Here is a 22,307-nt window from a genome sequence, read left to right as displayed (position 1 = left end):
TTGTAGCCTAGGAGCAGGTGGGCTACACAATATAGCCTAGGTGTGTAGTAGGCTATGTCATCTAGGTCTGTGTAAGTACACTCTGTGATGTCTACACAACGACAAAAGTACCTAAAGATGCATTTCTCAGAATGCATCCCTGTCATTAAGCAATGCCTGACTGTACTGCTAACCACCTAGGCTGCCATCAAGTTGGGGAAAAGTCCTCCTGGATTCACGTGAATTACACCAAGGTAGACCCAGATCAGCACTCTGAGGACAACTGGAAGACCCTCCCTACAGGTGACCTTAAAGTAACGATTTCCCAGACTGGTTCCCAGGCCTCAGAAGCAGATGACATTTTAAAGTAGACAGCTTTCCTCAAGATCATGGATCAAGAAACTTCACTTCAACCTGTTTTCTCACATTGGGCCTCCTTGTCCAAAAACCAAAAACCAAAAGAAACTCTTCCTTTTAATGAAGCCTCCTTTTTCTCTGGCCATTTATTAAAAAGCTGACTGGAAATTGCTTGTATCAATCCTGTCCTCTGATTCTCCCTCTGATCCTCCACTATGGGTTCTCTTTGAGGTTGTGTCACATTCTTAGTAACCCTTACTCTTTTCTCAACAGGTCAAAAACAGAGCTGACAGCCCGTTACACCAACTCTCCAAATCCTGTCCACTTTAATTAATCTGATTACTGGTTATGTCAACATCTAGATCATGCAGAAGAACCTGAACCAATTTTCATTCCTGCCAATGCCAGGACTCGGTGAGCCAACTATGAAAACTGGGTATGTGACAGGGTGTGGCATCCACAACTGAGAAAACAACTTCACTTTACTTCTTCTTTTGATGGATTAATTGGACATGGACAAACCTCTATGGAAGCTCAAGGTCTGTCCTGTGCTCAGGTAGTCATTAAATGAAGGAAATTTGCTGGGTATGGTGGCTCAAGCCTGTAATCTCAGCACTTTGGCAGGCAGAGGTGGGTGGGTCGCTTAAGCTCAGGAGTTTGAGACCAGCCTGAGCAACATGGTGAAACCCTGTCTCTACACAAAACACACAAAAAATTAGTAGACTGTGGTGGTGGGCACCTGTGGTCCCAGCTACTCAGGAGGCTGAGGTGGAAGAATTGCTTGAGCCCGGGAGGTGGAGAATGCAGTGAGCTGTGATCACACCACTGCACTTCAGCCTGGGCAACAGAGCAAGACCCTGTCTTAAAAAAAAAAAAAAAGAAAATGTTCCCTTTGTTTTAAAAACAGGTATGGTGCTGAATGATTTATAGGTGACATAGCAAGACGATATTACAGTTGAATCCTGTGATTTGGTTCCACAGGTGGCATCCTCAAGCCTCCCATGAAGGTTTTAGAAGGTTCTGGCACTGACTCTTATGGTACAAACACTTGTCATATCACCGGATGTTACAGTAAGCTCACAAGCCACCCTTGTATAACATGGGGTAGCTCATCTGCTTTCTTCATTAGACTGCCAAACACTAGACATTAAATATGGGTAGACCAAAAATCTGGACAAACTTGGTCACATAACAAAACCAAGCCACAGACATGTCAAGGCCAAACTGCAGGCCTCCTATATCAGATATTTTGCAACCCATTCTCCTACAGACTGACAAAGACACATGGAAGATGGATGTGTGCAGATGCCTACATGATAGGTGACAAGACACCAGCCCCCAACCTGGTGGGTCATGAGTTCCACTCTGACGTTATCCGTGAACAACACTGGTCTTTTTATCTTATGTGGCAACAGATTATATAAAGGTTCTCACCTAAATGGTCAGGTCAGTGTAGACTTGGATACCCAACACCCTCTATCACTAGGTGTCACCTTAAATCCCAGCCTAATTACAAACTTGGGCTCTTTTATACACAAAGTAATACTACATAAACATACTAGATATGACATCAGGGAAAACCCACTTGTGTGTTACAATTCTAAGTTATTTTCAGTATTGAGATCCTTTTTTCCAGGCGTTGGAAATTATGTGATGGAAAGGGCAGTTCTAAATCTTTCCATAGTAATAGAACAAGAGTTCAATATTACTCTGCAAAAATTGGTAGCACTCGGCCGGGCAAGGTGGCTCACTCCTGTAATCCCAGCACTTTGGGAGGCCGAGGCAGGTAGATCATGAGGTCAGGAGTTCGAGATCATCCTGGCTAACACGGTGAAACCCCGTCTCTCCTAAAAATACAAAACATTAGCCTGGCGTGGTTGCAGGCGCCTGTAGTCCCAGCTACTCGGGAGGCTGAGGTCAGAGAATGGCCTGAATCCGGGAGGTGGAGCTTGCATTGAGCTGAGATCACGCCACTGCACTCCAGACTGGGTGACAGAGTGAGACTCCATCTCAAAAAAAAAAAAAAAGTGGTAGCACTCCAGTTAGAAGTTAATAGTTTAGGAATTTATGGCCCAGGTAGGGGCAGTCTCTCTTGGATCAGCAAGTCCTCAGGATGGCAAAGCACTCTGGGCGCAGTGATCCACACCTGTAATCCTAGCACCTTGGGAGACTGAGATGGGAGACTCACTTGAGGCCAGCACTGGGCAACATGGCAAGACACCAGCTCTACAACAACAACAGCAACAAAAATTAAAAATTAGATGGGTGTGGTGGTACATGTCTGTAGTCCCAGCTACTCAGGAGGCTGAGGCAGGAGGATCACTCAAGCCCAGAAGGTCAAGGCTGCAGTGAGCTGTAACTGCACAACTGACTCCAGCCTTGGGTGACAGAGCGAGACCCTGTCTCAAAAAACAAAACAAAACAAAATGTATGAATGAATCTAGGAAATCAATCAACCATAATAAAAATTTTAATTAAAAGTAATGGCAGACCAGGCGTGGTGGCTTAGGCCTGTAATCTCAGCACTTCAGGAGGCCAAGGCAAGTGGATCGCTTGAGGCCAGGAGTTGAAGACCAGCCTGGTCAACATGGTGAAATCCTGTCTTTACTAAAAATACAAAAATTAGCTGGGCATGGTGGTGTGAACCTGTACTCCCAGCTACTTGGGAGGCTGAAGCAGGAGAATCGCTTGAACCCAGGAGGTGGAGGTTGCAGTGAGGTGAGACTGCACCACTGCACTCCAGCCTGGGCGACAGAGTGAGACCCTGTCTCAAATAAATAAATAAATAAATAAAATAAAAGTAATGGCAAAAACCATGATTACTTTTGGACCAAACTGATGTAATTGCACCACTGCACTCCAGCCTGGCAGAGTGAGACCCTGTCTCTACAAAAATGTAAAATAAACTTAAAAAATGTCAAAGCATGATAAAGTACAGGAGATAAAGACCGTGATTAATCTAAGACCCATCACTCCAATCTTTGCCTCTGTTCTGGCGTTCCCCTGTGTGTCTTCGCAGCACCCTCCTTCTGGGTGACTCTTTTGTGTTGCATTTTTTTGTTTTGTTTGTTTGTTTGTTTTGAGACAGAGTCTTGCTCTGTTGCCCAGGGTGGAATGTCGTGGTGTGATCTTGGCTCACTGCCACCTCTGCCTCCCAAGTTCGTGCCTCAGCTTCCCGAGTAGTTGGGATTACAGGCATGCGCCACCATGCCCTGCTAATTTTTGTATTTTTAGTAGAGATGGGGTTTTGCCATGTTGGCCAGGCTGGTCTCAGACTCCTGGTTCAAGTGATCTGCCCACCTCGGCCTCCTAAAGCATTGGGACTACAGGCGTGAGCCACCGCGCCTGGCCACCCCACTCATTTTGAATGTAAGTAGATTACCAATTCTGAAATGGGTTTTGAGCAGTAGCAACATTGACACAAATTTATAATATTTTCAAGAAGATACTTCCTTCAACATGTAAAATGCAACAGATATCATTTGCAATCATACATATGTACACATACACATACACACATATATATATCTCACCATGGAATAAGTCTGAGCTGAAACATGCATTACTTAAGAAAGAAAAAACTTATAGACAGGATCTTGCTCTGTCATCCAGGCTGAAGTACAGTGGCACGATTGTGGCTCACTGCAGCCTCGACCTCCTGGGCTCAAGTGATCCTCCCACCTCAGCCTCCCAAGTAGCTGGGACTGCAGGCATGAGCTACCTCGCCTGGCCTGCATGACCTTTATGAAGAATGTCATAGAAAGTTTTAGAAAGCGATTAAAGTTCACCTAAACAAGCGGGGATCTATGCTGTATGCCATGCTATTACCGGGGAGGAAAAAAAATCTCCTCTACATTCTTAGGGTCTCTGGAGGTCTGGGCCTAAGAATAAAACTGAAATAAGACAGATTAACAGAAGAAAATCATTCAAGTTTTGCTAAATTTTCAGTGTACATTGGTACTTTCACAAGAGAATGAAGGCCTAAAAAGTGACTAAAGTAGAAAAGGTTTCTATCTTTTAAATAGAAAAACAATACTTTTTTTTTTTTTTTTTTTAAGACAAGGCCGGGCGCAGTGGCTCACGCCTGTAATCCCAGCAATTTGGGAGGCCAAGGAGGGCAGATCACGAGGTCAGGAGATCAAGACCATGCTGGCTAACTCAGTGAAACCCCGTCTCTACTAAAAATACAAAAAAATTAGCCAGGCGTGGTGGCGGGCACCTGTAGTCCCAGCTACTCGGGAGGCTGAGGCAGGAGAATGGTGTGAACCCAGGAGGCAGAACTTGCAGTGAGCGGAGATCGCGCCAGTGCACTCCAGCCTGGGTGACAGAGCAAGACTCTGCCTCAGAAAAAAAAAAAAAAGACAAGACAAAGGGGTTTGGATTATAGGCAAGAAATTGTGGAGAAGGGACTACGACATACATGGGGGGCAAAATTAGAAGATAAGGATTATTTTAGTTGTGTGTTTATACAGATCCATTGGAACCTTGATTCACAGTCACTTGTGATGACAATGTTCTTCTCTTCCTAGTAAAGGGAGGGTGCCTTTCTTATGGGAAATTGTGTGGCCTATTCTTAGATAGAAAAGGGCAGGTCAGAGAGTCTTTCCGGCATGTGCTATTTCTCAAGTGCCTTCAACTCAAAATAATTAATACTCCAAAGCAGTATATTTGGGGTGACATGTCTTTAATTCCTTCATTTCCCCTGCTGCAGACTTTCCTAGAAGTTTCACATATTAAAAGCTGAGTTGGTGGCTATGGAGATAAGAGCCAGATTAATAACGAGAGATCTACAAATGGGGAGAAGAACATAGATAAGAATAGGAATGAATAAGCTGAAAGGAACAGGTGTGAGCACATTTCCCCATATCCTGTTAAACCCACATCCCATTGCTGGGACAAGGTCAGTACAGCAGAATGAATGCACCTCTTTTGTTTGATGGAGAGTGTTTAGCTTGTTCTTTAACAGGTGCAGCTTAGGCACTATTTGTGCCAATGGATTTACACAGAACAGCCTTATCCACCAATGATCACACAAACTCCTCCTTTTGAGGCTGTCAGTGTGTCCAGGGTGCAACAATTTTGGAATACAGCAGAAGCTAAGCTATTAACTTCTTTTGTTGTTGTTGTTGCTGTTGTTGTTTTGAGACAGAATCTCGCGTTGCTGAGTGCAGGCTGGAGTGCAGTGGTGCGATCACGGCTCACTGCATCCCCGGCCTCCTGGGCTCAAGTGATCCTCCCACCTCAGCCCCCAGAGTAGCTGGAACTACTACTACACCGTGCTAATTTTTAAACTTTTTGTAGAGACAGTCTCACTGTGCTGCCCAGGCTGGCCTCCAACTTCTGGGCTCAAGTGATCCTCCCTCCTCAGCCTTCCAAAGTGCTGGGATTAGAGGCCTCAGCCACCATGCCCAGATTGCTTTGACATCTTGAGGCCTTACTGATCCAAGAGAGATGCCCCTCCCTGGGCCAGCTAATTCCTACAGAGAATAAATGATTTGCTTATGGTGTGCCTTTGATGTGCCAATCAACCGATTCGTATCTCCAACATAACTTTACCAGCCACCTTCCAGCAGGTTCCTGCCCCAAATCACCCCAGGGACAGGTACCAGCTAACAAGGGACCACTCCTAGAACCCAGAGCCCATCACAATTATTCAAACTAGCCAGTCCTAAGTCTGTTTACCCTGTCTTGCCTTCTTGCAAAAAACACAGTAAAGCCTTTTGTCCACCTTTTGCCCTCACTCATTCTGCCTCCTGACTGACCCTGGTGCTTCCCCATGGCCCTGCATGGTGTGGCATGTCCCCCCTGTCGTCTTGGGAACTGTGAGTAACAAACTATCTTTTAAATGGCTGTCAGCTCTGATCTGTGGCCTCGCCATACCTGAATAAAGCCAAAATCCCGGGTACGTTTTAAAACAAGTCTACAAGTCAAGGAATGCCGGGGTGGTTGATGTAGCGGCACTCAGGAAGGCAAGGGCCCCTGACCAGCCCCTTCTGCAGCGTGGCCATCCTCTACTACCTGTGTCGCAAGTACAGCGCACCATTACACTGGTACCCGCCAGACTTGCACACACGTGCCCATGTGGAGGAGTTCATGGCTTGGCAACACACAGCCTTTCAGCTGCCCATGAAGAAGATAGTCTGGCTCAAGGTGAGCAGGGTCACTTCTGGGGCTTGGGGACACGGGCACAAGGGAGTCAGGAAGGCTGGAGGCCAGTTCTGGCCCTGCTGACTGCCGGTGAACTCAAGTAAGTCTCCCTCCCTCTCTGGACCTCATTTCCTCAGCTCCTTCTCCTGCCTGCCTTACAGAGCTGTCAGGAGTGTGCACTGAAACAATGGGCATGAAAGAGTCTTATTAGGGCGAGGGGAAGGGCATACAGGAGGGGCTGATGTGACTCACCCAGGATAGCATTCGAGGCATTTCATTCTGAACTAGAGAATCTCAGGATCAGAAGGCCTATAGAAGACCAGGTACAGTGCCTCACAACTGTAATCCCAGTACTTTGGGAGGCCGAGGTGGGAGGATCACTTGAGGTCAGGAGTTCAAGACATACCTGGCCAACATTGTGAAACACCGTCTCTACTAAAAATACAAAATTATTAGCTCGGCGTGGTGATGGGCACCTGTAATCCCAGCTACTCAGGAGGCTGAGGCAGGAGAATTGCTTGAACCCAGGAGGTGGAGTTGGCAGTGAGCCAAGATTGTGCCACTACACTCCAGCCTGGATAACAGAGTGAGAATCCATCTCAAAAAACAAAAACAAAACAGAGTAAAGGCCTATAGAAAATTGGAAGATGACAAATAACCAGTACACGTGTCCCTACTTCAAATTCTATGCCTGTGACAGGCATCACTAATCAATCACAGGATTTATGCCTGCTGAGCTCCCCAAATCCTTGTGAACACATGGTTCCCAGCAACATCCACCAATCAGAACTGCTAAAAGAGGTGAAACTGCTAAAAGAGGTGAAACTGCTTTATATCCTGGGAACTGTTCTATATCTACCCAGCAGACTAGAGTACAGAGACCTGGCAGGGCAGGTGGCCCTGGAGTGCAGCCTCCTCTTCCCTCCTCTTCCCAACCCTGGCCAGTTGCTGATAACAGGGGAGGAAGTTTCAGCTGAGAAGATGGAACTTCCATCAGTGGAAGAGGTGAAGAACAGCCTGCAGCTCTTTGAGGAGTATTTTCTGCAGCATAAGCTGTTCATCACTGGGGACCACATCTCACTGGCTGACTTGGTGGCCGTGGTGGAGATGATGCAGGTGTGGGGTGGGTTGGAGGATGGTTAGACCCTGGGCAGAGGTAGGACTCCTGTGTGACCAGTGGGGCCATCACTTGAGGATAGGCTGGTGAGGCGTGAAAGGCAGGCGGGGCTGCCGTGGGGGCTGTGGGAGCCAGGTCTGGGGGCCTGGACTCAATCTGGGGGCAACAGGAAGCACAGAATATTATGAATCAGGAAGGACCACAGTTCTTCACACTTGACAAAGATTCTTCGGTGTGGGAGGAGCTGGAGGGTGAGCCTGGGATAGAGAAGAACACTGCATTTCCTGCTCAATCCTCCAGCATCCCAGATACCTCCTCCTCTTGCTGGACTCTCCAGGAAATGTTCACTGGCTTCCTGGGTGTCCTTCTGGCCCTGCCTCTTTCCCAGAGCTCCAGACAGACAGCTCTGGAGGACAGCTCTCCTGGCTGGGTCTGAGGGGCATCCACTGTGCATTTGGAGCAACACCTGAGTGTGGGGCATTTATGTGGCCTCTACATGCAGGGGAGGGGGACCAGTTCTGCTTCTCAAGACACTGGCCAGGGTCTAAACTGGCCATCCTGCACACCAGCTAGGGCACTGCGCACTGACCAAAGAGACTAATTTGCATATTAGCTAGAGATATGCCCGGGAGGAGGAACGTGGGATCCTGGAGTATTGACCAGAAAATGCAGTGTTCTCTTCCTTATCCCAGAGATCTCTGGCTGATATGAAAATTAGTCTCTTTGGTCTGTTTGCAGGGCAGATCAGCACCAGGAAAAATCATTCTGGCCTGCCCCAAGGGTTCAGCCATATGCTTCGTCCCCACCCCTTACATTTCACCCACACCCACTCCTTCTTGGGCATCCCAAAGATCTTGGGTGCAAACCAAACTACAGGGTAGACTCTTAGGGAGCCAGCCAAACTGCACGGTAGACTTCCCGCCAGGTCTCCCATCCTAGCCCCTGAGCTTGATGACAGTGGGAGGTTGAACATGGAGAGAAAAACCTGAGTTCTCTCCCTCATCCACATATACACACCTGAGATAAGGGGTTTCCCTGGAAGAAGGCAGGATTCATGTGAGGTCACAGGCTAGAGAAATGGGAGGTGCCTGGGCCAGGAGCCCTCTCAGCATGGTTCAGAAGGCTGGGAGCAAGAAGACCAGTGATTAAGGACTCTGAGGGATTCTGGATCCTCCATCCCCACCTACATCTATTACATAATCTGTGACCCTTTGCTCAGGCCTTGGGGGTCAGCAGCCTAATTCTTTGCATAGGTAGATGTTGGGGGTGTGGGCCTGAGGCTGTGGGAGAGGACCCAGGTGGGGCTGGTCCCCAGGCTGACCACATGTTCGTCTTTCTCTATCCACAGCCCATGGCAGCCAACTATAATGTCTTCCTCAACAGCTCCAAGCTAGCTGAGTGGCATATGCGGGTGGAGCTGAATATCAGCTCTGGCCTCTTTAGGGAGGCCCATGATCGACTAATGCAGTTGGCCGACTGGGATTTTTCAACATTGGATCCAATGGTCAAGGAGAATATTTCTGAGTTGCTGAAGAAGAGCAAGTGACCCTAATCGCAGCCTGTCCTGCAGGGCCTGGCTGGCTCAGCAACCTGAGCCACCTTCCTTAAAGGAAATGCTAAAAAAACAAACAAACAAACAAACAAAAAAAACAGAAAACTGTTCTTTGTCTAATAAAGAACTGGAACAACCATCACAGCTGCTGAGCAGCAGACAGTTGGCATATGCATACGGTCTGATGTGGGAGTGGGTGGTGGTTACAGATCCTTCCAGTTTCCAAAAAGAATTTTAAAAGGGTTAAATATGGTTACATTGTGATTAACAATAGTTGGTGACTTCAATATCCCACTTTCAGTAATAGAAAAACTACAGAAGACCATCAAGGAAATAGGGGACTTGAAAAGCATAATTAACCAATCGCACACACTAGACATGAACAGAACGTTCCACCCGACAGGAGCAGAATAAGCATTCTTCTAAAGAGCACATGGAATATTCGCCAGTATAGAGCATATATTTTGTCCTCAGTCTCAAATTTAAGATGATTGAAATTACACAAAGTATGTTTTCTGGACACAGTGGAATAAAGTTAAAAATCAAGAACAGAAGGAAGACTAGAAAATTCACAAGCACATAGAAATTAAACAGCACACTCTTATACAACCAATGGGTTAAAGAAGAAATCACAAGGGACATCAAAAAGTATCTTGAATGAATAAACATGAAAACACAACATGCCCAAATTTATAAGATGCAGCAGAAGCAGTGCTAAGAGCAAAATTTATAGCTGTAAACACATAAGTTGAAGAACGATCTTGAATCAATAACCTAACTTTACACCTTAAGGAACTAGAAAAATAAGAGCAAACTAAACCCAACACCAGTAGAAAACAGGAAATAATAAAGATTAGAATGGAGATAAATGAAATAGAAAATAGAAAAGCAATAAAATAAATAAAACCAAAAATTGGATCTTTGCAAAGAGCAACAAAATTGGCAAACCTTTACTTAGAATAGCCAAGTGAAAAAATAAGGGTCAAATTATTCACCAAGAAAGAAAGTGGAGGCTGGGTGCAATGGCTCACACTTGTAATCCCAGTACTTTGGAAAGCAGAGGCAGAATGATCACTTGAGGCCAGGAGATTGAGACCAGCCTGGGCAACACAATGAGACTTTTTTCTAAAAAATATATATTTTTAAAAAATTAGCTTGGTGTGGTGGTGCATGCCTGTGGTCTTAGCTAACTGTGTGGCTGAGGTGGGAGGATCACTCGAGTTCAAGAGTTGAAGGTTACATTGAGCTATGATTACACCACTTCACTCCAGCCTGGGCAACATAGAACAACTTTATCTCAAAAAACAAACAAAAACAAAAATGAAGAAATGAGATGGAAACCAGAAAGAAAGAAAATGGAGACATCACATTGGTCATAGAAAAATACAAAAGTTTAGAAAGAAATACTATGAATAATTATATGTGGACAATTTAGGAAACCTAGATGAAATGGGAAAATTTTAGAAACACACAATCTACCAAAACTGACTTAAGAAGAAAGATACAATTGTAATAGACCTGTAACAAATAAACAGATTAAAATATTAATTATTTTTAAAAATTCGACAAGGAAAAGCCCAGGACCAGATGGCTTCACTGGTGAATTCAACTGAAAGCTTGAAGAACTAACACAAAGCCTTCACAAACTCTTCCAAAAAATAGAACAGGAAGAAATATTTTTCAACTCGTACTATGAGGCCAGAATTACTCTGATACCAAAGAGAGAAAAAGACATTACAAGAAAATAAAGTTACAAAGCAATATCCTTATAAATAAGATGTAAAAATCCTCAGCAAAATATTAGCAAATCAAATCCAGCAGCATATTAAAAGGATCATACACCTTGACCAGGTAGGATTTATCCCAGGAGTACAAATGCAGTTCAACACACAAAAATCAATCAATGTAGCATACCATGTTAATAGACAGTCACATGATCATCCTAATGTAGAGAAGGCCTTTGACAAAATCTAACATCCTTTTACGATAAAATTACTCAGCAGATGAAGACGAGAAAGGAACTTCCTCAACTTGACAAAAAGCATCTATGAAAAACCTATAACTAACACCATACTTCATTCATTGTGAAAGATCGAGCGTTTCCCTCCTAAGATCAGGAACAGGACAAGAATGTTCATTCACACTACTTCTACTTATTAGGGCAATTAGGCAAGAAAAAGGAACAAGGTGGAATGTAGATCAGAAAGAAAGAAGTAAAACCGTCTCTATTCACAGATGACATTCTAGGAATTCTTACGGAACTCACTTAAAAACAATTACAGCTAATAAACGAGTTCAAGGCTGGGCACAGTGGCTCATGCCTGTAATCCCAGCACTTTGGGAGGCTGAGGCAGGCAGATCATGAGGTCAGGAGTTTGAGACCAGCCTGTCCAATATGGTGAAACCCCGTCTCTACTAAAAATACAAAAATTAGCTGGGCATGGTGGCGCATGTCTGTAGTCCCAGCTACTCGGGAGGCAGAGGCAGGACAATCACTAGAGCCCAGGAGGTGGAGGCTGCAGTGTGCCAAGATCATTCCACTGCACTCCAGCCTGGGTGACAGACTGAGACTCCATCTCAATAAAATAAAATAAATTCAGCAAGGTTGCAGGATACAAGATTAATACACAAAAATCAATAGTATACATTTGCAATAAAGGATCAAAAACAAAATTAAAACCACACTTCCATTTATAATAGCATCAAAAAGAATAAAATAGTTAGAATAAATTTAACCAAAGAAAAGCAACACTTCAACACAGAAAACTACAATGTGCTGTTGAAAGAAATTGAAGAAGCACCACCAAGCAATCTGACCTGAGAAAACATGCAGGTTCAACAGAATGAGTCCTGCTCTTCAGCAAGCTCCCATCTTGTGTTCAAGCTGGGTCTGTGAGGCAAGTTCAGCAACATAGACATGGACATGCAACCAAATCTGTAATGTAGAAAAGGCCAAGGGAAGGTGGATCAATCATTGGAAACATTCAACAATCCATGGAAGAAATGTTAAAAATAGAATCTCAGGGTCTGATGAAGTTGGAATATCACTCTTCTATGTATTTCAGTTGGAATCTGTTGAATGATTGGATACAGTAAAAGATAAATATAGGGAATTATTAGGTAGCATTAAATGTGTAATAAATGTAAAGAGAGGGAACAAGTGCATACAAGGAAGTGTACGCTACTGGGTTTCTGTTGAATTGTTCATGGAAGACCATCAGCAGTTCAAGTGTGAAAGCTTGTCTTAAAATTAGCTGGATGTAGTGGCGTGTGCCTGTAATCCCAGCTACTCAGGAGGCTGAGGCAGGAGAATCGCTTGGACCTGGGAAGCAGAGATTGCAGTGAGCCAAGATCACACCACTGTACTCCAGCCTGGTGACAGAGCGATACTCCATCTCAAGAAAACAAAAACAGAAAAAACTTGTCTTGAGGGACTGTGCCAGGCTTTACAGCTACAAACATCATGGAGGAAGCTGTCTGCCCATTAGAAGCCCAGAGCCCAGAGGGACAGACTAGAGCAAATCCTCTCCCTCATTGGAGCTAGATGGGAACACAAATCTATCTGATAACTAACATGCAATTTTACTTCTCTTACCTTGTTTAATCCTCACAACCACCCTGATGAGTAGTAGTATTATCCCCATTTTGTAGATGAAGAAACAAGTTCTTCAAGGGGAAGGGATCCTCAGAGTAGCATATGAATGAGAGGCAGAACCAGAGTCAGGACCTATATCTTGTCTTCTCCTTCCTACAACTAGAAAAGTACCCACAACGAGGCAATGCTTTTGGTGCAGAGGAAGCAGTAGTGAACAAAATAGGCAAAAATCTCTACCTTTAGTGCTCACATTGTTGTGGAGAAAGACAAACAATAAGCACAGTAGAGAAGTAAAAATTAGAATGTTTTGCTAAAAAGTCCATAAAATTGAATATTATTCAGCCATAAGAAGGGATGAAGTACCGTTATATGCTACAACATGGATGAACCTTGACACCATTATGCTAAATGAAAGAAGCCAGTCATAAAAGGCCACATATTTCATTATTCCATTTGAATGAAATCTCCAGAATAGGCAGATACTTCCTATCCACAGAGGTAGAAAGTAGATGAATGGTAACCAGGGGCTAGGGGAAGAGGGAAAATGGGCAGTGACTCTTTATTGGGTACAGAGTTTCTTTTTTGGGTGATGAAAATGATCTAGAATTCGATAACTCTGATGGTGACAAAACTTTGTTAATATACTAACAACCACGGAATTGGCTTTAAACCAATTGAATTTTAAAGTATACTTTGAAAGGGTGGATATTATGGTATGGGAATTATATCTGATAATGAAAATATGATTACATTGTTCAAAAGCATAGGGAAGCAGCTACAAAAAATATGAAGCGTAAATTGTGGCTCTTTTTATTCTGAAGTGTAAAAATTGAACATTGTATCTCAAAATATAAAACAAAAACAAAGAAAGCTAAAAGCCCTTCCATTTGGCCATCTTGGAGTAAGACCTACCACAGTCCAGTGCCTTTTACTCAGCCCCACAGCCTAGCCTATTGTTTACATGAAACCCTGTAGCTTCCACTCCTGTTTGACTGTTGGATGTAAGTTATGAGTGACCATATTGGGGGAAGGGAGGAAAACGCCCCATAAAAGTGTATCCTGGGGGCCTGAGGAGAGACGATGGCCCAGGTATCAGAACATGATATGCCTACTTATCCCTATCTCCTTGTCCACACATAAGGCTTGGAAGGCAGCCATGTTTTATATCATGTGATCTCCAACCAATGAGCTGATTGGCTTCTTCAACAAGAGCCCAGGTAGAGATTGGTGTCTAGAGGAGCCCATCAGATTCTAGAGGATCAGGCCTTTGGCAGTGGAAACTCCCCTGGGAAGATGTCATAGGGTCCTCAGGGTCAGACACAGAGAGAAGGAGACATTGGGACATAGAAAAGAGGCAAGAAAAAAACATACCTTGCAGTCTGTGAGGAACAGAGTGGCCCCCAGGGGCCCCCAGCCCAGGTTCTGGATCAAAGCTCCTCAAAGTTTAACGTGCATTTGGATCACCTGAGGATCTTATGAAAATACAGACTCTGTCTGATCCAGTAGGTCTGGGTTTGGGGGTAGGAGCCTGTTAGTATAATTCTAACAAGCTCCCAGGCAAGGCTGCTGCTGCTGCTGATCTAATGACCACATTTTGAGGCTGGACAGGGTGACTCACACCTATAATCCCAACACTTTGGGAGGACAAGGCAGGAGGGTCTCTGGAGGCTAGAACTTTGAGACCAGCCTGGGCAACGCAGCAGGACCTCGTGTCTAAAAAACAAGAGAGAAGAAGAAGAAAAAGGAAACAAAAAGAAGACCTCAACTAGAGTAGGAAGCAGCCAGGCCGCATATCTATTCAATGGAGAAAAGAGTTTTTTTCTGGAGTAAATTGGAGTGTACCCATGTTCCTTGTCAATGACGGTAACTTTAAATGTCAAGAATGTGAGAGAGGCCAGAGGTGGTGGATCACACCTGTAATCTCAGCACTTTGGGAGGCTGAGGTGGGAGGATCACTTGAGCCCAGGAATTCGAGACCATCCTGGGAAACAAAGTGCGACCCCGTCTCTACAAAGTCAAAAAATTAGCCCAGATTGGTGGCATTTACATGTGGTCTGAGCTATATGGGAGGGTGAGGCAGAAGGATCGTTTGAGGGAAAGAAAGTGCGACCCCGTCTCTACAAAGTCAAAAAATTAGCCCAGATTGGTGGCGTTTACATGTGGTCTGAGCTACATGGGAGGGTGAGGCAGAAGGATTGTTTGAGCCCAGGTCGAGGCTGCAGTGAGCTAAGTTTGTACCACTGCCCTCACTCCAGCCTGGGCAACAGCAGGACCCTGTCTCGAAAAAAAAAAAACAAGAATAGTAGAGACAAGGGGAAGGCGTGGCCTGGGGTAGGGGCTGGGAGACTGGAGAACAACTGTTAGTGGTCCCATCACTGCCCAGAGCAGACAGTGCCCTGTCCACCCTCATGAGATCTTTGAACTCCTTGGACAGGACTGGCTATACATGAAAATGTGGGGACCCTTATTTTTAAATTGTTAAGAATGTTAAGATGGCAACAGCAAAGCTTTAAACCAACTGCATGGCCCTTCTGCGTTGTAGGCCCACGAGGCCGACACTGCTATTCACATCCTTGTATGCCTCCCTCCCCTTGAGTGTGGCTGGGGCCTGTGCCCTACTGCTTGGAAGCAAGGCTTATCCCTAAGCCTTATTTTCGGGAAGGTGGATTTGAGAGCTACTATCCCACATCCTTGCTTGGTGCCCTGTGAGTAAATCTTTTCTCTTTTGCAAAACTCGTGTCATGGTGATTAATTTACTGTGCAATGCCAGGCACTGTTGGAAACCTCTGGATAGACCTCAAAGGGCCTCAGCCATCTGGGGAGGCGTCCGCTAGAGTGTAACAAATATGACCCCAGCAACTGGGGAGGGACAGCTCATTCCTTTATGAGGTGTGGGGCTGGCAGCCCCGCAGGCAGTCAGCCACCCTTCCTCTCTGGCCTCCATCCTGGGCACTGGGCCCGGCACTGGGCAAGGAGGCTGCTGCACCGCCTTTCTCCTCTTCGTTTTTTTTTTTTTGAGACGGAGTATCACTCTGTCGCCCAGGCTGGAGTGCCATGGCGTGAGCTCGGCTCACACTGCAAGCTCCGCCTCCCGGGTTCACGCCATTCTCCTGCCCCAGCCTCTCGAGTAGCTGGGACTACAGGCGACCGCCACCGCGCCGGCTAATTTTTTGTATTTTTAGTAGAGACGGGGTTTCACCGTGTTAGCCAAGATGGTCTCGGTCTCCTGACCTCGTGATCCGTCCCACTCGGCCTCCCAAAGTGCTGGGATTACAGGCGTGAGCCACCGCGCCCAGCCTCTCCTCTTCCCTTTTAGTGGGAAATATACCTGCAGCCTAGATTCCCGGAAAGGGGTGGTGAGAGAGCAGACACGCCACTGATTGACCCAAAGTTCTCGGAGCCAAGGGATGAGTGAAGAGGGCGTGGCCGGACTCGGGGCTCCTGGTGTGGTGCACCGCTGCAGGCTCCGTGACCCAGCAGTTCCTGCCCAAGCCTCACCTACCCCCAGCCATTCCTGTCCGCCGCCCCCAACCAGCCCTTCCTGACCGCCGTCCCCAACCAGCCATTCCTGACCGCAGTTCCTGTTCCTGGGCCTGTCCCCAGGTTTGTCCCCAGGGCCCGTCTCCTAGGTTTAGGTCTGCCCTCCCACGCCCCACCCCATTGCCCCCGCCGTGGGTCTGGAGCTGTACCTGGACCTGCTGTCCCAGCCCTGCAGTGCAGTCTACATCTTCGCCAAGAACGGCATCCCCTTCGAGCTTCACACAGTGGAGCTGACCAAAGCTGGGCTGGGCAGGCAGGTCCAGGGGATACTGGCCGCGGATCCCTGCCTGTCCCCGCTGCTTTGCAGTCGCGCCGAGAATGCAGACTAACACGAAGAATCAGACTCTCCGGTGTAGAAACTATTACATAATTATCTATTTTATTATTTTTACTTTTTGGAGACAGGAGCTAACTCTGTCACTCAGGCTGGAGTGCAGTGGCACAATCATGGCTCACTGCAGCCTCGACCTTCCAGGCTCAAGCGATCCTCCCACCTCAGCCCCTCAAGTAGCTGGGACTACAGGTGCCCACCGACATGCTCGGCCAATTTATTATCATTATCATTATTATTATTATTATTATTATTATTGAGAGGAGGTCTTGCTGTGTTTCCCAGGCTGGCCTAGAACTCCTCGGCTCAAGTGATCCTCTTGCCTTGGCCTCCCTAAGTGTTGGGATTACAGGCATGAGCCACCATGCCCCGCTGGTTGTCCATTTTAATAGAGGCTTGATCTTTGCTTGCGAATACAAAACATTCTTCAAAATGCAGGTTTAGAGAGGGCACAGCAGGCACAGGAGGGTAGGGAAATGGAATGGGGCCAGAATATCTTCACCCCGTGTGCTTGGAAAAAACAATGAAACTGCCTCTTTGTGTCCTAGGTAAAATAGTCCCTGTCTACCCCTGCCTGTGTCTCTTCCACTTTTATATTATTTATTTATTTATTTATTTATTTTATTTTATTTTTTTTACAGTGCCTCACTCTGCAGCCCAGGCTAGAGGGCAGTGGCATGATCCCGGCTCACTGCAGCCTTGACCTCTCAGGTTCAAGTGATCCTCCCAACTTACTCCTCCCAAGTAGAATAGTTGGGACTACAGGCATGTCCCCATGCCCAGCTACTTTTTTTTTTTTTTTTTTGGTATGTGCAGATGCGCGATTTTGCCATGTAGACCAGGCTGACCTTGAACTCCTGAGCTCAAGTGATCCTCCTGCCTCATCCTTCTAAAGTGTTGAGATTACAGACATGCACCACCATGTCTGGCGCTGGGTCTGTTTCACTTTTATGTATTTCTTGGCATTCTTCTGCCTTTTCTTTTTCCTGCATCTGACTTGCTCTATCCCATGGGGCTTCTCACCCAGCTGAAGGGGCTGCTCCTAGAGGCTAGAGGCTGGAGGGCCCTGTGGCAGGGCAGTAGGGGAGGCCAGCACCCTCACCCTGAGCTCCAGCGTTTGCTGGTCTGGCTGGCATACAGAGATGCAGCTGGAGCAGAATTCAGTGGAGGAGGCAGGGCTATAACTGAGCAGTAGGGCAGAGAGCAGAGCCAGAGCCAGAGCCCCCTGGGCAGACCAGAAGGAGGACCCTGCTCATCTGAGTCTTCCCAACTGCTGCCCTTGGTACAACCAGCTTGAGTCACCTAGTACAGAACAGGGGCTGGACACAGAAGCAGTTTGTGGAGGGAGAATGTGCAGGGGTGTTCATGTCCGTTCTGTAGAAGGACAAAGAGGTCCACATGTAGGCCTATGATCATACTGGGGCCTGGCTTGACTGAGGCCCTCTGATCCAGACACGTTAAGCAGGCACCTAATGAGGCCTCCAGCACTGGCCTAGAGTGCTAAAGTGAGTCAGACCTGGGAACCCCCAGTGGGGAGGGAGCCTTGAGAGTTTGGCATAAGAAAGGAAGAAGAGCTGAGCCACTGGAGGCTGAGTGACTGAATGGGGCAGGGATTCCCAGCAAGAATGAGGTTGGTCTGAGGGTTGGGAACATGTTTGGCTGGGACTCTGGGGTATTGACAGGTCACCCAGCCTGGTCAGAAGGGCCTAAGTCCCCAGCTGGGTTAGGAAGCTGAATCAGAGGGGGCAAGCCTAGAGCCCAGGGAGGAGGCTGGAGGGGTCTGACCTATGGATAGAACGGGCTGGGGATGGGGTGTGAATTACAGCTCCAGGGAATTGTTCTTGAGCCACGCTTCAAGGAGCTGGACACAGGAAAGGTGGCCTTCTGATGGGGTCAGGGTCTGTGACCCAGTGACTAGCAGAGAGGCCTCCTCTTCCCTGATGCCTCCCAGATAGGGGCCTCAGAAAGCTGGTGCTGGGATTTTGGGATGGGGGTGGGCAGAGACCTCAGAGAACTCTGGGTTGTCCCCACTCACCTCTCTGATCTCGCCTGCAGGTCAGCAGCACAGCGATGCCTTTGCCCAGGTGAACCCCCTGAGGAGGGTGCCGGGCCTTGAAGGATGGGGACTTCACCTTGGCTGAGAGGTAACCGGTCCCTGGGCTGCTGCCGGGCCTTGTGGGGCCAGTCGTCTGTCTGTTCACTGTTGATGGCTGGGATCATGGACTGTGGGCCCTGCACCAGCCCCAGGGTGAAGAATGGGCTGAGGCACGCAGAGGTGCCCAGTGTTGAGAGGGTTATAGAAGTCCCCTCCTGCATTGTACAAGTGAGGAAACTGAGGCTGGAGGAGGGGAGGGACTTGCACAAGGCCACAGGGCCCAGTCTGCTTCCGGGCCTCCTCACCACCAGCCTTGCCCTCCGAGAAAAGGAGAGTGCTCTAAGTTTTGAGGAGAGGATGTACCAGGCATCTTAATGCTACCATTTTGCCCACAGATCCTGTGGGGCAAGTGCTGTTTCCCTGGAGAGTCGAGGGACCACTCAGCGATCTTCAGTGGCTATTTGCTAAACATCCAACAGGGCCAGACCTCATTTAAGCCCTGTGGCTTCAGCAGCGAATGTGTCTACACCTGTCTCTTCATGGAGCTCACATTCCATTAATAGAAGGGGGAGCTGACAGTAACCCATGTAAACATGTAACATATCGGATGTTGATGGGTGCCATGGAAAAAATAAACAGGGTAAGAGTGGGGGTGTATGTCATTATGAGTAGGATGTTGAGGGAAGACTCCCTGGAGGAGGTGGCATCTGAGCAGAGAGCTGTAGGAATGTGCAAGGCATGAGGGGAAGGGTGTTCTGGCTGGAGGGAAGAGTGAGGGCGAAGGCTCCAAGTGGGACAATGCATGGGGTTCAGACTGGAGAGCAACGGGCCAGGGCGGGTGCAGTGAGCAGGAAGAGCAAGAGGTCACGACAGAGGGGAGCATGGGACACTGGGAAGGCTTTGGCTCTTACCGCAGGTGGACTGAGTCGCTGGAGGGTTTTGAGCAGAGGAGAACTGTGATCTGACTTAGGTCGTAAAGGATCCCCCAGGCAGCGGGGAGAAAGCCACTGCAGTCATCTGGGATGCAGCGCTGGAGCCCCAGACCAAGGTGGTGGTGGTGCAGGGTTGCGGGGGATTGTGGTCAGTTCTGACTTTTCTTGAAACTCTGACTGCAGGGTTTGCTGAAGGGTTGGAGGTGGGTGGGAAAATGAAAGCCAAAACCAGCCTCCAGGTTGGTGGCTGCATGGTGGCATCCTTTACCGAGGCCACACAATGTCTCCGTGGTGGAGCCGGATTCATGTTCAGAGCCTGGGATCACTGGATGGTCCAACACCCATAGAGGCATGATGAGCTCTGGGGGTCAGACTGCACAACCCTTCACCATAGGTGAACGGGAGATGGGACAGGGTGGGAAGCAATGCTGCCATGTCCCCTGGAAGGCTCTCTCCCTACTGGCCTTGCTCCTGGCCCTGTCCATGCTTTGGATATGTTGGGGAGATACCCAACTTGCTCTCGTTCTTCAGACTCACACTGGGTGCCCCTTCCTCCTGGAAGCCTTCCCTGAGCCCCTGCTGAAGTTCATAACATTTTGTTTCTTCCTTGCGGCCCTTAGTTGAGATGACAGTCTGGCCCCGTGTAGGGCTGTGTGACCCTGGGCACTTACCTAACCTCTCTGAGCCTCACATCCCTCCTCTGCATCATGGGGATAGTGAAAATGTCCCAGAAAATGGCTGAAGAGTGTTCAGGGCATGCTTTCTGCCCCTGTCATGTCCCCCTACTATGGCTATCTTGCTGTGTATGAGCTGCATGTACAAAGCACCTGACCACTGGTACCCCCAGGACCTGCAGGCCCGCGCCCGTGGGGATGAGTACCTGTCATGGCGGCACATGGCCCTGCAGAGTGGCTGCTGCTGGGCCATGTGGCAGAAGGTGAGCCATGGAGGGCAGGGACACCTCCCAGGATGCCCAAGGGATGCTGCTTTCACTTTACAAAATCCTGTTTAGACCTGAGACCAAATCCTGGAATGCCAGAAACTGCCTAATTCACCCAACTCGTTCCATAGAGGGAAACCAAGGACCAGAGCCAAGGAAGGATTCCCCTAATGTGCCTTAATTCCACAGCTGCCATCTGCACACTTACACTCACACACTGTTCGACACACAGCCACACACATTCACACACACATCCACCCAGGTCCACACACAGTCACACGATTTATCACATTCACACATATACACCCACATACACAATCATAACATTTACACACAGTCACACAATCACACAGTTAACTCATATACACACATATACACCCACACAATCACACAATTCACTCATATTCAACAAAGTCACACAACTCACATTGACACACATACACACCAACCCCTCACACAATTCACATACATACACACACATACACCCACATACAAAACCACACCATTCACTGACATTAATACAAAGTCATCACACAGTTCACTCACACACACACACACACACACATACACCTCACACACACAGGCATACAAGTCACACCAACAAATTCACATAGTTCACCCATTCACACACATTCACCCACATACACAAATTCACACTGCTTTGTCACATTACACACCATTCAAATTCACACACGTATATACTTACGTACACACAGTTCACTCACATCTCACACATATACACCCACATACACACAGTTCACTCACGTCACACACATATACACCCACACATAAACACAGTCACACAATTCACTCACGTTCACACCCCGTTCATTGACATTCGCACACATACACACGCACCACACACAGGCAATTCAGTCACATGGCCGAATGCCAGTCCTCACCTTGCTACACTTCCCTTCCCAGTGTCGCCTCTGCCTTTGGCCCTCAGCATCCCCTTCCCATGCCTGGACTGCTGGAGAGCCCTGAACACACCCCATCTTCATGCCTCCAGCACTAGCCCAAGCCCTTCCCTCTGCCAAGAGCACTAAGTGGAACTCAAGGTCACTTCTAGGGACCCTTCCCTGCCCCTCCTGCCAGGTGACCTGAGGATCCTGCTGGCCCCGCTTGACAATGATGCACACCATGGTTAGTTCAGCTGAGGTCGCTCTCCCAGACTTACTGCCACCTACACAGCACTGGGACTGACTGTTTAACTTTATTCTTTATTTCGTGTACTTTATTGGAGTGTCTGTTGAAAGCAAAACCATCCAATAAGGAACAACCCCAAGGCAGCCAGCATGGATCAAGAAGGCATAGGCTGTGGCCGCCATCCCCAGTGCCTGATGGGGAGAGGGGGTGGTAATGAAAAAGGCCCAGGAAAGCAGGCCAGAGTGTCCCCCAAAGTATGAGAAATCACTGGAAGAGAGAGCCAGAATGGGACCGAAGACAGAAGCCACCACCAGGCACCCTTAAGGCAGAACAGTTGCAATGGTTACTTGGAATACTTCCGGCTAGGAGTGGTGTTGCCGGAAGTCGGGGACCCCAAACAGAGGGACCGGCTGAAGCCATGACAGAAGAACGTGGACTGTGAAGATTTTATGGACATTTATTAGTTCCCGAAATTAATGCTTTTATAATTTCTTATGCCTGTCTTTACTGCAATCTCTAAACATAAATTGTAAAGATTTCATGGACACTTATCACTTCCCCAATCAATACCCT

General features: G+C 47.5%; 1 protein-coding gene across 1 annotated transcript; it reads left to right on the top strand.

Moving 5' to 3' along the window:
- The first annotated feature begins 848 nt into the window (after positions 1 to 848).
- Positions 849 to 13,612, top strand: LOC129023142 (glutathione S-transferase theta-4-like). Its single transcript, XM_054469683.2, has 4 exons — positions 849 to 892; positions 6,336 to 6,486; positions 7,429 to 7,599; positions 8,949 to 13,612. The coding sequence occupies exons 1-4, from the start codon at positions 849 to 851 to the stop codon at positions 9,144 to 9,146; spliced, it is 564 nt and encodes a 187-aa protein (XP_054325658.1). The 3' UTR covers positions 9,147 to 13,612.
- The last annotated feature ends 8,695 nt before the right edge of the window (positions 13,613 to 22,307 follow it).

This window comes from Pongo pygmaeus, chromosome 23 (genome assembly GCF_028885625.2).
Source record: "Pongo pygmaeus isolate AG05252 chromosome 23, NHGRI_mPonPyg2-v2.0_pri, whole genome shotgun sequence".
Lineage (NCBI taxonomy): Eukaryota > Metazoa > Chordata > Mammalia > Primates > Hominidae > Pongo > Pongo pygmaeus.
This window is presented reverse-complemented; position numbering and strand designations above follow the sequence as displayed.